This window comes from Arachis ipaensis, chromosome B3 (genome assembly GCF_059453495.1).
Source record: "Arachis ipaensis isolate K30076 ecotype BB chromosome B3, ASM5945349v1, whole genome shotgun sequence".
Taxonomy (NCBI): Eukaryota; Viridiplantae; Streptophyta; class Magnoliopsida; order Fabales; family Fabaceae; genus Arachis; species Arachis ipaensis.
In genome coordinates, this window is record NC_142438.1 from 96,271,474 (window position 1) to 96,288,523 (window position 17,050).

Here is a 17,050-nt window from a genome sequence, read left to right on the forward strand (position 1 = left end):
AATCTAGAAAAATACTTGGATATATGCATGTTGTATAGTCGATCCGAGAGAGCAGATTTTCAGTTTATCGTTGATAAATGGCAGGTAGGTCGGTTGAGTATTTGGAAGGCTCGAAATCTCTCTCGACCTTGATTCAATCAGTTTTGGCTACAATTCCAGCTTATATTATGTAGAGTATAAAATTACTTCTCGATATTTTTGATCAGATTGACAGCATTTGTAAGAAGTTTGTTTGAGGTGGTGATGCTGCTACCAAGAAGATGCACCTGGTGAGTTGTGACAAATTATGCTTGTCGAAAAAGAAAGAAGGGTTAGGCTTCAGATCTGCTCGTATGGTTAATAATGCTAATCTGATAAAGTTGGCTTGGAAATTAGTCCAAGACAGAGATTCCCTTTGTGTAATAGTAATGCACAACAAGTATGGTTACGGCACTGATCCTATCTCAATTATGAAGAAACAAATTTTCTGTTCAAATGCTTGGAAAGGCATATTTCCCAAGTGTCATAGAAATTTGAAAGAAATATAGTTTGGAGAGTTGTTTTTTGTAATAGCGTCAAATTTTGGAAAAACTATTGGGTTCCAAGCATCCATAATTTAGTTGATTTTGTTCAGAGTAATGTAAATGAAGACATCCTTGGTGAGAGAGTTTGTGATTATATTGCTGGAAATGGATGAGATTTAGAGCGCATTACAGATATTCCGGGAGAGAACTAGTGGCAACCCTTTTCACCGCCTTAAAGGCCCAAGAGCCAGCCTTGGGAGAGGATATAGTTGTGTGGCTCCCAAATTCCAATGGTTTGTTTACTATTAAATCGCTTATAGTATTAACTTAAACCTTTTGGGGATGATAAGGTCGATCTTTACTGTAAGATTTGGAAGCTTGAAACACCCCAAAGAATTAAGAGTTTTTGTTGGTTAGTTACTAAAGAGGCATTATTGAGTAATGGGCTCCGCTTTAGAAGACATATAGCTCCGGATAATTTTTACAGTATTTCTGGATCTTCATATGAGTCTTTTTTTTCACGTTCTCTGTGATTGCAGATTTACACATAGCACGTGAAAGAGTATAGATAGAAGGTTGTGTTCAGGTAACATTTTTACCTTATCCCTGGTCCATTGGTTATTAGTGAATTTATCATCTCAATCCCACATCATAGGAGTCACGTTGCGGCTCTTCCTTTTTGCTAGCACTAAAAATTCACTATGGTTTCATCAGAATAAGTTCACTTTTGAAAGAGATATAGCCATTGATGAAGGTAATTTTTATGAACTAACTCTCTACTTAGCCAAAGGCTACCACTTGACCCAAGTTGAGTTTTCTTGAGTAAGGAGGAGGGTGGCTAACTTTATGGAGAAATAGGTGTATTGGTTACTCCCCAAATCCTTGTCCATTAAATTTAATTCAGATGGCTTTGTGTCGAAAGACGGGAAAGCGGCATGTGGAGAAATCCTCAGGGTTCATGAAGAAAAATTCTTAGCAGACTATAGTGCTAACTTAGGCACCTATACAGCGACGTTTGTTGAGCTATGGAACATTATTTTGGTGCGATCTGGCATTGAATATGGATTTCATTCATGTGTTGATAAAAGTTGACTCAAAAGTGGCTATGACTATGTGTCTTCAATATTCAATTAATCTTCATATTTCGAGTCCTTTGGTCTTGACCATATAGACTTGCCTTACGTGGATATGATTTACAATATAATTCTCATATATTTTTTTCTCTGGCTTCTTGTATTTTTCTTAATTTTTTTTGTAGATTTGATTAGAATCATATTTTTTAGAATAGTGGCTATGTAATCTAAATTTTTTCTTGGACATTTTTATTAGTGTTGCAAGTGTGAAGAGTAATGAAGTTAGTCCCACATCAAAGAAAGCAAAGAAGAGTGAGGAGTTTATAAGATGAGAGACCCATTAACTTGATACCTTAAGGTTTTGAGTTGGATGTGATGTCTTCTCATCAAGGTTCTGAAAACCGAACCGGTCATCGAACCGCTCTAGGTACTGGTTCATAGGTTCAACCGGTCCGACCGTGGTTGAACCGTAAAAACCGTTTTATAATAAAATAATAATTAAAATATAAATAAGCACATAAAAATATAATTATAGTCTAATCTAAACTTGAAAATATCATTCAAATTAAAAGTACTACATAAATCAAATGTTATAATCTCATTCAAATACAAATTCAAAGTTCAAAAGTCAACAAACAAACAACCAAACATAACATAGCAGCATCAAGTGGTGCAGCATAAAATGTACTAGTACTACCACCACCACCACCTTGATCTAAATCAGCATCAATCTCATCTAAGAAAATATAACACATTATCAATAAATTAAAGATCAAAGCTATTGTAATTTATTGTATGTTCAATAAACTATAATACTCACCAAGCAAGTCTTCAATATTACTTGGAAGATCAGGCTCTTTTTCAACAACCTCTTCCGTCACCCAAAAATCAACCTTATCAATAGTTTCAATATCGATTGGATCATATTGGGACTTTTGCTTTCTTTTTTTTCTTTCATTCCTAACAAATTAAATACAATATATGATAAGCCTAGTATATTAGCTATACAAAATCTAATGATATGAAATGAAAGGATGAAATATAAATTACCTGGATTTAAGACGCAAATTATATGTAACATACACAATATCACTTAGCCTATCATGCTCCAATCTATTCCTTCTTGCTGTATGAATTTGATCAAAAAGACTCCAATTCCTTTCACACCCTGAAGAAGCAGATGCTTGGCTAAGAATGCGAACTGCCATTTTTTGTAAACATGGAGCAGAACTACCAAATAACCTCCACCATTCATCTATAAATTACAATCCCATATCTCAAGTATTAGTTATCAAATTAAAGAAATCAAAACATAAAATAAGTAAATAACTAAAGCTTATTATCAAACAGATATTATTACCAGGTTGAAGTTTTTTTGCAGCTGGAACAACTTCAGGCCTATCAAAGCTTTCCTTTCGATCTCTATATATGTGTATTTCTTTCATTGCCTCAACTGAATCTAAATTATTAACCTTGCAATGCAATGTAACAAGATCAAGTAAAGCTCGCATGACATCAGGTGATTCTCTATAATTTTCAGAAAAAAAGCAATCAGGATTCAAGAAATAGGCTGCTGCGTGAAGATTTTTTTTCAAATGTTTGTCCCATCTTGAGTTGATAATCTCTGTGTAAGGTTGATATGCACTCTTCCTATGCTTGAACATTTCTTTGATTCCATTTTCTGACCTCAGCATACCTTCATAAACAATTCCCAATGATGGTTTATCATCGGCATCTACCAACCTCAGCAATTTAATCAACGGACTCACAATTTGGCATACAGTAAAACAATCATCCCAAAATTTATTGTCTAGGATAATTGCACTCACAGCTCTCCCATTAACACTCCTTCCTAATTTGTGTCCGGTAAAGTGTGTATCAACAACCAATTGTTGTAATTCCGATTTGCGCTCAAAGATACTCATCAATGTGAGGAAGACAGTGGCAAAACGAGTTGCACCTGGACGAACAATCTCCCTCCAATCCTCTTTTTGTCTTAGCCAGGACAAGAACACCGTATGATTATATACAAACACGGTAATCTTCGAAGCACGTGTTGCAAGGCTAGAAATATTTGGCATGCTGCTTATATCTTTTAGAATAAGATTCAAGCAATGAGCAGCACAAGGTGACCAGTGAATATTTTCAAATTTCTTATTAATAAGCCTACCAGCAGCAACATAATTCGCAGCATTATCGGTCACTACATGAACAACATTATCAGGTCCAATCCATTCAATCACCTCTGAAAACAAGTCACACAAGCTAGAAACATTTTTAACCATACTTGAGGCATCTACAGATTTCACAAAGCACAACCCTTTCGAACAATAAACCAAAAAATTAATCAATGTTCTTTGCCTTTGATCTGTCCAACCATCAGCCATGAGAGTACATCCAGTTTCTTTCCAAGCAGACCTATAGCTATCAACAACCATTTGATACTCCCTTTTGAGATCGGCTAATAAATTAACCCTCAAAGAGTCGTAAGAAGGACCTTTATAACCAGGCCCAAAGCCAGCTACACCATCCAACATATCTTGAAAAAAAGGTGACATAACCGCATTGAAAGGAATCCTACAATCCAAAAGCCATCTAGCCACTCGCTTATCAACTTCATGAAGCGCCTCTTTGTTTTGAAACACGCTTTTCAGACTTGGTTGACTTCCCGGAGTTGTTCTTGGTGCAAACATAGGAGGAATAATGATTTTTGCTTTCTTTTTTGGATCGCCTCCAACAACCTCCTTAGTTGGTAACTGACTCGGAGTTTGTTGTTCCTCTTGCGCTATTGCTTCATCAATTGCATCCTCACACTCATCGGTACCCTCTTCGTTGAAACTTACTTTCCTTTTACTAGTTTTACTTTTCTGAATCTCTTTCAACAAACCTTCCATTTGTTTTTCTACATCATACGGGACCTTAGAACACTTCTTTATGTCTCCACCTATCTTCGCCAAATGCTTTTTCATTCTATTAATTCCCCCGCCCCCAAAAGTACTCAAACAAAATAAGCATTGGTAATGCGGCTTTCCATTTATATTCTGTAAAGCAACGTATCTCCAAGCAGGATCAGTTTTCCCCCTAACACTAGAAGTTTGTGACTGATTTTCGCTACTCGCAGGAGGAAGAGAACGTTCATTCGAAGCAGAATTATTTTCAGCATTATTATTCCTAGGTAGGTCTTGGTTGATACTTTCTTCCATACCTAAATATTACCAGCAATCCAACCCAATAATCTCAACTCTCAAGTTCACAGCAAATGAACAAACAACATCCAAATTCCAAAATCAGAGTATACAAACAACATCTCAGGTTCAAAAAATTCAGAATTCAATTCACAAAATCATCTCTCAAAATTAGAGTATACAAAACCAGAGTTCACAATGACAAAATCACAAAATCATGTCACAAAATCAGAGTTCACACTATCAGATTTTACAAAATCAGAATTCACAAAATCAATTCATATTTCATGACTTCATCATAGTTCAGTCAGTTCACTCATAAGTCATAACAGTTTCAGAGACTCAGCGTTTCATCAAAATTCTTTGTTCACAGAGTTCACAGAGTATCAGATTTCATCACAAAATCATGTTCATAACTAAATTAAAAAATAAAAATTACCTGGAAATGAGGACTTCAGTTCTTCAACGCTGCTGCTTCTCTATTGCTTTCTCTCAGAGGCAGAAGCTGACGGCGAAGTGGCTGAGGGCGCTGACCGTGCTGACGCTGCTGAGGGCGCGACTCTGCTGAGGGCGCGACGCTGCTGAGGGCGACGCTGCTGAGGGCGCGACGCTGCTGAGGGCGCGACGCTGCTGAGGGCGACGCTGCTGAGGGCCCGACGCTGCTGAGGGCACGATGGAGGTTGGTGCGTTGAGTGCTTCAGGCGTTCTGTCTCTCACAGTGGTGGCCGGTGGATCGTGGTGGGTCGTGGCCTCGTGGCCTCGTCGGTGTTGTGCTATGGGAGTGGGAGTGTGGGACTGGGACGCTGGAGGCTGGACGCTGCAGTGAAGGCGAAGCACGAAAACTGACGAAGGAGAAAACAGAAAAGGGAATTAGGGTTCCCCTATTGCAAAACGACGACGTTTTGCTGCCAGCTTAAAAAACCGGCCGGGTCCCGGTTCGGTTCGACCGACCGGTAACCGGCCGGTTTGTCGGTTCAATGCCGGTTATTAATTTCTGCGGTTTTCTTTGTTGACCGAATTGCTTTAGTGTCCGGTTCACAGTTCGACCGGTTTGACCGGCCGGTTCGAACCGGTTTTCAGAACATTGCTTCTCATCTTATGTTCTCTCGCTTGATTCTTCCCCGAATTCTCCCCAATGGTCAAGAGCTCCCCACGGTGGCCCCAACAATTTTTGTCTCATTGTTTATTAAAAAAATAGCATTTTTGGTGTAAGAAATACACGCAACTTCTATAAACCTCAATATAGGTGTTATAGATTTAACTAAGATAATTAATATTGTTTTTCAATTAATTGAATGTTAGTGAGAAAAGTTTGCGTAGAAACTTTTTTTCCGTTTAATAATAATATTAGCATAAAGTAAAATATAAAAATTCGTGTGTTCAAAATCATGTTTCTAACACAACATCATGTAGCCAAAGTTAACAAAGGAAGAAGAAAGGAAAAAATGACTACATATTATATTTTATGCTATTTTTTAAATTTTGCTATATCGAGAACTATCATTGCCATATATTTTTAACGTTTAGAAAATAGTTGTAGAGAATAAAAACAAAAGTATGAACAGAATTATCGAATGTTTATTTTGCAAAGATGATTATCCTCTGTAGTATAAGAGATTAAGAGTCATGTTTTTAACGTTTCTATTTTTTTATATTTAAAAAACACGAGTCAATGTGACTCTCAGCAGCTCTTTTACGAGTATGATGTACAATGAATTTAATTACGCCCGACAAAGGGAATTATCTTTAGGATTACGTTACATATTGTTGGGAAAATTTGAAGTAAAGACAAGAACTGTCTGACAACAAAAACACTAAAAATAATTTTTTTATAACTTATCCGATTAAATAAGTAACACCAAAGATACTCCAAGAAGTAAATACAATGGCAGAAATTAAAATATTAGATATCAAATTTTTTATCATGGAAAACCTCCTAAAAGAAACCCATGGGACCTAGTCCAGTAAAATTTTTTACTATCAAAATAATAGGTACACAATCAGTCTTTCTAGTAGCACTAGGTTATCTCAACAATCAACAAAACACATCATCAAAACTGATGGAATCAATATAAATCCTCCACAAAGTGGGTATCTCAAATCAGACAAAAGAGAAGACAATACAACTAACAAGTTATATCCTATTGTTCATCTCTACACGAGAAACAACATACTAAAATTTCAAAAGAAATGAAGTTTACCAATTTAATTTGTGAAAAATTAGACTATCATTTTTCCTTTTCTTCTTCTCTTTGACGATGGTGATTCTCACGCTCCTCTCTCTATTTTCTTTATTTTATTAAGTGTGTTAATACACATGCACAATTTCTCTCTTTTCTTTTACTCTTTTATTTCTTTTTTTATTTTATTTTATTTAGCTTGTAGGTCCTACTTGAGTTAGGGATTCACCAACAAATTTTTTTCTTATCGACTCAAATGGAGATAGGCTGCTCTACCAAGCTCGCATTCTCTTTGCAAGAATCAAACTTTACTAAAGGTAGACTCCTAGTCATCATATCTAAATCATTATAATCGGTATGGATCTTCTCAAATGCATATGACTTCATCTAAAGCGCTTAACATATCCAATGATACCTCAGCTCTATGTGCTTCGATAAAAAATGAAACATTAGATTCTTGCTGAGTTGGATAACACTTTAGTTGTCACAAAATAATACAAACTTCTCTTGATTGACGCCTAACTCTTGTAGAAATTTCTTCATCCACAAGAGTTCTTAAGAAGCTTCAACAAAAATAATGTATTCTACCTCTGTAGTAGACAAAGAAACATATTTATAAAGTTGCACTACAAGAAAGTTTTAGAATAGCGACTGATTTTAGTAGCCAACAAAAGCGGTCATTATTAGCGACGGATTTTGCGACCAATCAAAATTTTTTAGAAAAAAAAGTTGGTTGCTAAATAGGTTGCTAAATTTCAATTAGCGACCGATTTAGCGACCACCCACTCTTGGTCGCTATTTTCTAATTTAGCAACCAAATTAGCAACCAAAACAAAAGAAAGGCTTTTAGAGTCTATTGGTGACTAAATTAGTCGCTATTCTTAATTTAGTGACTGATTTTGCAGCCAATATAAAAAGAAGCTTAATAATTGTTGGTCGCTAAATCAGTTGCTAAGAAGTTGGTCACTAAACCGGTTGCTAAGTATTAAAATAGCAACTGATTTAGCGACCTACTTTAAAAAGCTACTTTTAAAGTAGTTGTCGCTAAATTGGTTGCTATTTTATAATTTAGCAACTGAATTAGCAACCGATATAAAAATAGGCTGAGAATGTAATTGGTTGCTAATTTGGTCGCTAAGGTAGCGGTCGCTAAATCGGTTAATTAGAGATAATTTGTGCGTGAATTTATGACTCGCACAACTGAACCAGCAAGTGCACCGGGTCCTTCAAGTAATACCTCAGGTGAGTGAGGGTCGAATCCCACGAGGATTGTTGGATTGAGCAAGCTGTGGTTATCTTGCATATCTTATTTAGGTAAATAAAAGGATAGTTGTTTTTGGTTGTAGGTGCATAAGCAAGGAATAACAATTGAATGTAAAGACAGTAATTAGCAGTAGTTAAGGCTTCGGAGGTGCTTCTTCTTCTGAATTGACACGTCATACTCTCTACTTCAATGATGAATGATTCCTTCAATGGCAAGGCTGTAATTGATTAAGCCATGGTCGTGGTCATTAATCTCCTCAGGTCCAGACCAAACATCCGAACGGACTAGATCAATCTGGGAGAGGGTGAAGTGCACGCAAGTCAATCCCATTGATGATCCTACTCAAAAGGCCAAAGACAAGGTCAGATCTTTCGGATCAGAGACTGCTGCTCTTATGGTTCTAGCCCTTAGAGCCACAGGAACCTCAATTGCCCCTGACTAACGAGGTTATATGTCACATACCCCGATTAATCTAGATAATTCTGTTGGAACCCGTGATGCATCCTCAAGCTGTAGCTCAATACTATCTGGGCCAAGACTCATAAGAACTCATGTAGAAGTGAGATTCATAAGGATGAAGAACGACAATGCATCATAGAATAGAATGAGACGCTCATTGAAATAGAAAAGTAATTGTATTAATTCATAGGAATCAGCAGAGCTCCTAATCTTAACCTAGTAGGTTTAGTTGCTTATACTGTACAGAGAATAATGTTCAAAAGTGGTGAAGATCTAAAGTCAAAAGTTCCAAGCTCTCTTTACAAGAGTGATCTTACTTCTATTTATACTAAACTAATAATTAAGAATTACAAAAATGAAATAAACTAAGTAAAATGATGTGAAAATCCACTTTTGGGCCCACTTGGTGAATGTTTGGGCTGAGCTTGACTTCTAACTTGAAGGAGTGGGAATTGGATGCCCTCTAGGGAGTGTCTATGCTGATTCTTTGCTCCCCTTGTGGCGTTGGACGCTAGTTTGGGCGTTCAACTTGGGAGGTTGGTCCCTTTGGGGCGTTGAATGCTAGAAAGGGGGTAGTTTAAGCGTTCAATGCCAAATTTGGGCAGTCTAATCTGAAGAAACGTGTAGACCATTATATATTGCTAGAAAGCTCTGGAAGTTAGCTTTCTAACGCCATTGAGAACGCGTCATTTGGACCTCTGAAGATCCATAAATGCTCGTTTGAATGCATGGAGGTCAGATTCTGACAGCATCTGCTATGCTTTCCTTGCCTCTGGATCAGACTTTTGCCGAAACTTGCCAAATTCACCCAAAATTCACCTAAAATCATAATAAAAACAAAAAAGCTCAAAGTATTATCCAAAAAGTGAATTTTGCATAAAAACCTACAAAGCATCATAAAATTCAACAAACCATACTGAAAACACTAAGAAAATGACATCAAAAAGCGTATAAAATATCCGCTCATCAGAACATCAAACTTAAACCGTTACTTGTCCTCAAGTAACTAAAAACAAGTAGGACTAAAAAGAAGCGAGAGATACAATAAGTCTTAAAGTTTTTCAATGAAGCTCAGTTCCAAATGATAAGCGGGGCGAATAGCTCTTTACTTCGAACATTTTTGGCATCTCACTTTCCTTTGAAACTCAGAAGTATTGTCTACTCTTGGAACTAGAATCTGGACAATATTATTGATTCTCTTAGTTTAGTTTTTCTTGATTCTTAAACAAAGCTTCTTTTGGTGCTTTGCACCTTTTTGAGCCTAGCCGTGACTCTAAGCATTTTGTTTTTCCGTATTACCACCGGATACATAAACGCCTGACGAACAGGATTTTTGCCAGTAAAGAATGTCATAAAAACTGTCGCGTTGTAGATATAGTCTCTAAACCAACAAAAATCCCTTTCGTGCAAACGTTTTGGTTGTCACAAGTAACAAACCCCTTTGAAATTGATAACCGAGTATTCAAACCTCGGGTCGTCTTCTCAAGGAACTGCAAGGAAGTATGTTCTTATTATTGGCTATAAAGGTTGTAATCGGGGTTTAGAAGGTGAGAAGCTAGTGATTTAAATGACAAGTAAAGTAAATGGCAATTAAAATAAATAAAACTGTAAAGTAAACTTTTGGCAAGGTAAGAGAAATTGGAAGTCCAACTTAATTATCTCTCTCAACAATAATGAAAGTTGAATCTAAATTTCACTTAGTTAACCTTTACTAAAGCAAAGGAAAGTCAAGGGACTAATTAGTTTGACCTTCGAATCCTATTTAATTCCTAAGAAAAAGTTGGGATTATTGAAGTTCAGTTCAATTAGCAAGATAGCGATTATCAGTTATGTTGAGTTTGATAATGTTGAGTTACTGATTTCTTAACCAAGACCAAAAGGGGAAAAAGTAAAATTGCTGGAATAAAAATGTCCTTAGATGGAAAGCAATGGTAACACAAATTAAAGAGAAAGTAATCAATAATTGAAATACCTCAAATAATCATTAATTCAAATCATAACATGGAAAGGGTTCATAAGCCAAATTGGCAACATTTATAGATACGAATAAAAGCATTAAAGTAAAAGTAGCATAGAAACATAAATTAAAGTAAATACTAAACCTGGATCGAGAGTTACTCTTAAAAACTAAGAGAAGTCCTAAATCCTAATCCTAAGAGAGAGAGGAGAGAACCTCTCTCAAACTAAATCTAAATCATGGAAAGTGAAAATTGGCGAGCTCCCTCTGAATGGATGTATTTCCTCACTTTATAGCCTCTAATATGTGTTTTTCGGGCCGAAAACTGGGTTAAAAATAGCCCAAAAATCGCCCCCTGTGTATTCTGGTACGTTCAGGTCGCGGACAAGTGACGCAGAGGCGTCGTCCACGCGGTCGCGCGGATTGAAGTTCGCAGATGCGACGCGTTCGTGTGGATCACGCGTTCGCGTCGCCTAGCGTCAGAGCAACTATGACATATTATATATCAAATCGAAGCCCCAAACGTTAGATTTCTAATGCAACTAGAACCGCGTCATTTGGACCTCTGTAGCTAAAGTTATAGCCGTTTGAGTGCGAAGAGGTCAGGCTGGACAGCTTAGCAATTTCTCCAACTTATTGTATTCCTTCCACTTTTGCATGCTTCCTTTCTGTCCTCTGAACCATTCCTGCCCTGTAATCTCTGAAAACACTTAACACACATATCAAGGCATCTAATGGTAATAGGAGAGGATTAATAATAAGTAAATATAAGATCAAAGAAGCATTTTTTCAATCATAGCATAAAATCAGGAAGGAAATATAAAACCATGCAAATATTATGAATAAGTGTTTAAATAGTTGATGAAATCCACTCAATTGAGCACAAGATAAACCATAAAATAGTGGTTTATCAACCTCCCCACACTTAAACACTAGCATGTCCTCATGCTAAGCTCAAGAGAAGCTATAAAGATGAAGAGGAATGGTAGAAAGTATGAAATGCAATCCTATCTATATGAATGCAACTAAATGCAAAATGTTTCTACCTACTTGGTTAAAAGTAAATAAGCTTTTCAAGACAAACATAAATCAAATTTCACTAATTCAAATTATACAATAAAAGACAAGTAAACTTGTAAGAAGATAGCTCATGAAAGCAGGGAACATAGAATTAAGCATTGAACCCTCACTGGTAGTGTATATCACTCAAACTCTCAAGTGTCTAGGGTCAATCGTCACTCTACTCTCCCTAATCATGCTTTCTAAACTTTGTTCTTCATCTAACCAATCAACAAATATTTAGCATACCAATGCAAACATCATGAGGTCTTTTCAGGGTTGTAATGGGGCTAAGGTAAAGGTAAGGATATATGTATGGTCAAGTGAGCTATAATATGAATCTTTGACTAACCTAAGCTCTCACCTAATATATATATATACTCTATATACTTTTAAATTCATGCCTAACTATCCATAATTCCCACTTTTGTATGATTCCCATACTCATGTACCAAATTTTTTATATTTCTTTACTTTTATCACATGTGCATTGATCTTTTATTAACTTAGCATTGGGGTAATTTTGTCCCCTTATTTATTTATTGAATTTTTTTTGAATCATATAAGCAAACATAACTTATCAATACACATGGATTTTCCATTATTTTTCTATTTTGGTTTTTCATGAGCAGGTTTTCCAAATTCCCAATATTCAAATAAATTAGAAACATGATACATTCCCTTATTAACCCATGTTCCCACAGTTTTCCCACACTTAGTTGATGTACAATTTCTATCTTAAGCTAACCAAAGATTCACTTGGGATTTTTAATTTGTTTTTCTGCTTAAGGCTAGTAATGTGGTTATAGAACAAGAGGGGATTAAGTTCAAGGGGCTAACAAAGGTGATGTAAAAGGTAGGCTTATTTGGGATAAGTGAGTTAATAACAAATAATGGCCTCAATAATATGCAAGCATGTAAATACACTAAATATTGGACATATAGAATGGAACAAAGCAAAGATTGTAATCATAGTGAAGAAAACACACAAGAATAAAAATTTATGGTTAAATAATGTAACCATGTAAATAAGCTCAAAATCTCACAGGTTGTGTGTTCTTTAGCTCAAAAACCATGTTCCAAATACAACTTCAAACAAGTTTTAACAGAATTTTTTTTAAATTTAAATTAGTGAAATACTATAAAAATTTATTGAAAAAGAAAATATTACTTCAACCAAGTAGTAAGTCAAATATGTAAATGTAACAATGAATTAACAAAGAAAATAAGACAATGGTGTTGAAAGGAGGAAAATAGCTAACCCATGGAGATCGGTATCGACCTCCCCACACTTAAAGATTGCACCGTCCTCGGTGCATGCTGAGATGTGCGGTGGACGGGCTGCTACAACTGATGCTTTTCTCCAAAGATTGTGCAGATAGACTTGTCTTATCTTCCCATGTAAACGTCTTCCAGTTCCCTTCCGGGTGGCCATCCTGAAAGAAAAAGGGAAGAAAGGTAACCCAGTAATAAAGATAAGAAAATAAATGAAGTATGGGTGGGTTAATACCAAATGATAAGGGTCTCATTTACATGGAAGCTTCAACATGTATGTGAGAAAATAATAGAAGCCATGGCATACCAGTGGTGCAAGATTTGAAACATAGGGGAGGAGAGTGTGGGTAATGAAAGACAGTATAAGCTCATGTCAATACAAAAAGGAATACAAATATCATAAAAGAATAGCATTGATTTAAATAATATTACCCAACAGTGTAAACAAGTCACTAAGCACCAAATAATACCAGAAAAGTTGCAACAGTTAAAAAAGAAAATCAACACCAAAGGAAAAATAATAAATGTAGAAAAGAAAAGAAAAAATATGCACAAAATTAAAATGCAATGAATGAAATATGCAAATAAAATAAGTAAAATAAAATAAAAGATAAGAAGAATGAGAAGGGAAAGAAGGGAAGAAGAGGTAAGTAAGAAAGGAGGGAGGAAAAATTAGGATTGGGGGAGAAAAGATAAGATATTTGGCAAATTAGGATAAGCTGTGCGGCGCAAGCGACGCGGACGCGTGGGGCACGCGGTCGCGTGACTTGCGCTTTAAGTTAATCGACGCGGTAGCGTCGGTCACGCGGTCGCGTGACATGTTTTATGCTGCTAGCGCGAGGGCAGCCTCGTGCTCGCACAACTCTCTGTTCAAAATCATATTAGTGCCAAATTTTGGGTGACGCGATCGCATGGGGCATGCGATCACGCGAGTGGCCACTTAATAGGATGTGACGCGGCCGCGTGGGGCACGCGGTCACGTGAGATGGACTGCGAGTCCAGCGCCAGTCCAGCACCACTCTAGCACAACTTTCGACTGTGCACGATTATTACGCCGAAATCCTGGTCACGCGGCCGCGTGGGGCACGCGGTCGCGTGGGAGGCCATTATTCCCACATGACGCGGTCGCGTCGGCGACGCGGTCGCGTGGGATGATTTGTGCCATTGGCACGCCTCCAGCCACGCTCTCGCGTGACTCTCTATTTATTTCATTATTCTCTCCCACATCTGCGACGCGGACGCGTCAATGAGGCGGTCGCGTCGCATAATTTTTTTTTATGTAGAATGCAGAATGCAATGCTTAATGTGAATGCTATGCATGATTCCAGGTTTAATAAAATAAAAATAAAATTTAAAAACAAACAAAACTAAATAAAATTAAAATTGCAAAAGGAACGATCATACCATGGTGGGTTGTCTCCCACCTAGCACTTTTAGTTAAAGTCCTTAAGTTGGACATTAGATGAGCTTCTTGTTATGGTGGCTTGTGTTTAAATTCATCCAGAAATCTCCACCAATGCTTGGAATGCCAATAGCCTCTGGGGTCCCAAACTAGGCATGTGAAGCTTTTAATCAGCTTCAAGCAGATTTTCAGGCTCCCGGGATGACGAATGTCATAACAGAATCCATGATCCCAAGCTTTGTTTTTAAATCCGCCTCCGTCTTGATTTACATGTTTCCATCCGGGCGGTTTAAAAAGTAGAATCTCACCATGGTGACCAAACGTTCTCCGTGATCCATGCAATTGAGCATGATACCAATCCGTGTACTTCGAGGTGAAGCGTGAAACCTTATTGAACCTTGTGCACCAGCTCTGAGTACGAGCCATTTCCCTCTTACTCTTAAAGCCGCAGAGAGCTCTAAGCTGGCCATCTGTTTCAAGCAAACCATATTCAAGTGAATAAGTAAAGTTATAGGTTAAGGATTGTACCCACTTGAAGCTTGTATTGGGTGGCAATGGCCTTGGGTAGGTGTTTCTGGTGGTTCTGTAAGTTCTTCTCCCTTGGGTTCTTCTGTGAATTTCTCCATTTTCTTGCAAGATTCTTCAAATGTAGTATCACCCTGGTCAAAGTCTTCTATGTTTTCCTTATCACTCGAGTCATAGATTGGAGGTTGAGAGAAATCTACCTCTGCATCATCTTCGTATTCATCTGGGAAAGATTCTTCGATCTCAGAGAATTTACTTGCGGATGCAAGTTCATTACTAAGAGAGCTAGACTTGTGACTATCACTATCAAGGGAATTTGCTTCTTAGATTATTTCGTCTGATTCTTCATAAACGACTTGCCTTGGGGGTTGTGCACTATCCTCCTTAGCATCAACTGTAACGTCCTTGACGGAGTTCTCTTCAGCTCTGCATTCCCATGGAGGTTCAGCATCTCCTAGATCTTTAACCAACTCTTCTTCTTGAACGATGATAGCTTCTTCTACTTGTTCTAGTACGAATTCATGTTCTGTCTTGTCCATTGGAGTTTCTAATATCTTCTTCATGCTACGCTCTTCATTAGTCTGTCCACATGGAGCTGTGGTTGATCCTTGCATATTTGAGCATCTAGAAACCCATTGAATTACTGCTTGCTCCAGTTGTCGAATGGTTGTTTGAAGTTTATTCACTGTTCCCTTGAGGCGAACCTCTGATTCTCGGGGTGCTGGATTTGGATATGAAACACGGGGAAGTGGTGGTGCTTGGGAGTGAGTGGATTGGAATTGGGGTGGAAAAAGGATCATATGGTGGCGAATGGTGAAAAGAAACTTGTGAGTGTGGTGGTTCGAGGTTATGTTGAGAGGATGGTCTATAGGCACGGGGTGGGGCTTGTTGGTAGTTACAAGGTTGTCCACCATATCTCCCAGCTGGGTATGCATTGTGGAATGGTTGTTGTCCATGATATCTTGGAGGGTGTTGTTGCCTAAAGGGTTGATTAAATCCTCTTGGCTCCATCCATCCTTGATTGGTCTGACCTTGATGCATATTCCTGCTGTAACTTCTATTTCCTTCAACAAAGTTAGAACCAAACTCAAAGCGAGAGGGGTGAGAGTTCATGGTAGCAGATAAAATTAAAAAGAAAAAATAAAAATGAATAAACAAGCAAAAGAAAAATATTTACAATAACCAATAATAAGGCACACGTTAGCAGTTCCCCGGCAACGGCACCATTTTGACGAATAGGATTTTTGCCAGTAAAGAATGTCATAAAAACAGTCGCGTTGTAGATATAGTCTCTAAACCAATAAAAATCCCTTTCGTGCAAATGTTTTGGTTGTCACAAGTAACAAACCCCTTTGAAATTGATAACCGAGTATTCAAACCTCGGGTCGTCTTCTCAAGGAACTGCAAGGAAGTATGTTCTTATTATTAGCTATAAATGTTGTAATCGGGGTTTAGAAGGTGAGAAGCTAGTGATTTAAATGACAAGTAAAGTAAATGGCAATTAAAATAAATAAAACTGTAAAGCAAACTTTTGGCAAGGTAAGAGAAATTGGAAGTCCAACTTAATTATCTCTCTCAACAATAATGAAAGTTGAATCTAAATTCCACTTAGTTAACCTTTACTAAAGCAAAGGAAAGTCAAGGGACTAATTAGTTTGACCTTCGAATCCTATTTAATTCCTAAGAAAAAGTTGGGATTATTGAAGTTCAGTTCAATTAGCAAGATAGCGATTATCAGTTATGTTGAATTTGATAATGTTGAGTTACTGATTTCTTAACCAAGACCAAAAGGGGAAAAATTAAAATTGCCGGAATAAAAATGTCCTTAGATGGAAAGCAATGGTAACACAAATTAAAGAGAAAGCAATCAATAACTGAAATACCTCAAATAATCATTAATTCAAATCATAACATGGAAAGGGTTCATAAGCCAAATTGGCAACATTTATAGATACGAATAAAAGCATTAAAGTAAAAGTAGCATAGAAACATAAATTAAAGTAAATACTAAACCTGGATCGAGAGTTACTCTTAAAAACTAAGAGAAGTCCTAAATCCTAATCCTAAGAGAGAGAGAGGAGAGAACCTCTCTCAAACTAAATCTAAATCATGGAAAGTGAAAATCGGCGAGCTCCCTCTGAATGGATGCATTCCCTCACTTTATAGCC

The 17,050-nt window shown here is 37.1% G+C and overlaps 2 protein-coding genes across 2 annotated transcripts; both read right to left on the minus strand.

Moving 5' to 3' along the window:
- Positions 1-2,190: 2,190 nt before the first annotated feature.
- Positions 2,191-3,087, minus strand: LOC107647062 (uncharacterized). Its single transcript, XM_088507307.1, has 4 exons — positions 2,937-3,087; positions 2,627-2,831; positions 2,397-2,536; positions 2,191-2,312 (listed from the first exon to the last, which is right to left on the minus strand). The coding sequence occupies exons 1-4, from the start codon at positions 3,085-3,087 to the stop codon at positions 2,191-2,193; spliced, it is 618 nt and encodes a 205-aa protein (XP_088363433.1).
- Positions 3,088-3,091: 4 nt separating this feature from the next.
- LOC148571674 (uncharacterized) lies at positions 3,092-4,779 on the minus strand. Its single transcript, XM_088507310.1, has 2 exons — positions 3,220-4,779; positions 3,092-3,103 (listed from the first exon to the last, which is right to left on the minus strand). Exons 1-2 carry the CDS (start codon positions 4,777-4,779, stop codon positions 3,092-3,094), a joined length of 1,572 nt encoding a protein of 523 aa, XP_088363436.1.
- Between the last annotated feature and the right edge of the window lie 12,271 nt (positions 4,780-17,050).

Bases quoted from the DNA above. Each gene is read 5' to 3' on its own strand.
- LOC107647062 (XM_088507307.1), bottom strand. From the start codon at position 3,087: ATGCGAGCTTTACTTGATCTTGTTACATTGCATTGCAAGGTTAATAAT. The intron at 2,832-2,936 runs GTAATAATATCT...TGTAATTTATAG, and splicing joins TGCAAAAAAACTTCAACCTG to ATGAATGGTGGAGGTTATTT. The intron at 2,313-2,396 runs GTGAGTATTATA...ATATTTTCTTAG, and splicing joins TAATATTGAAGACTTGCTTG to ATGAGATTGATGCTGATTTA.
- LOC148571674 (XM_088507310.1), bottom strand. From the start codon at position 4,779: ATGGAAGAAAGTATCAACCAAGACCTACCTAGGAATAATAATGCTGAA.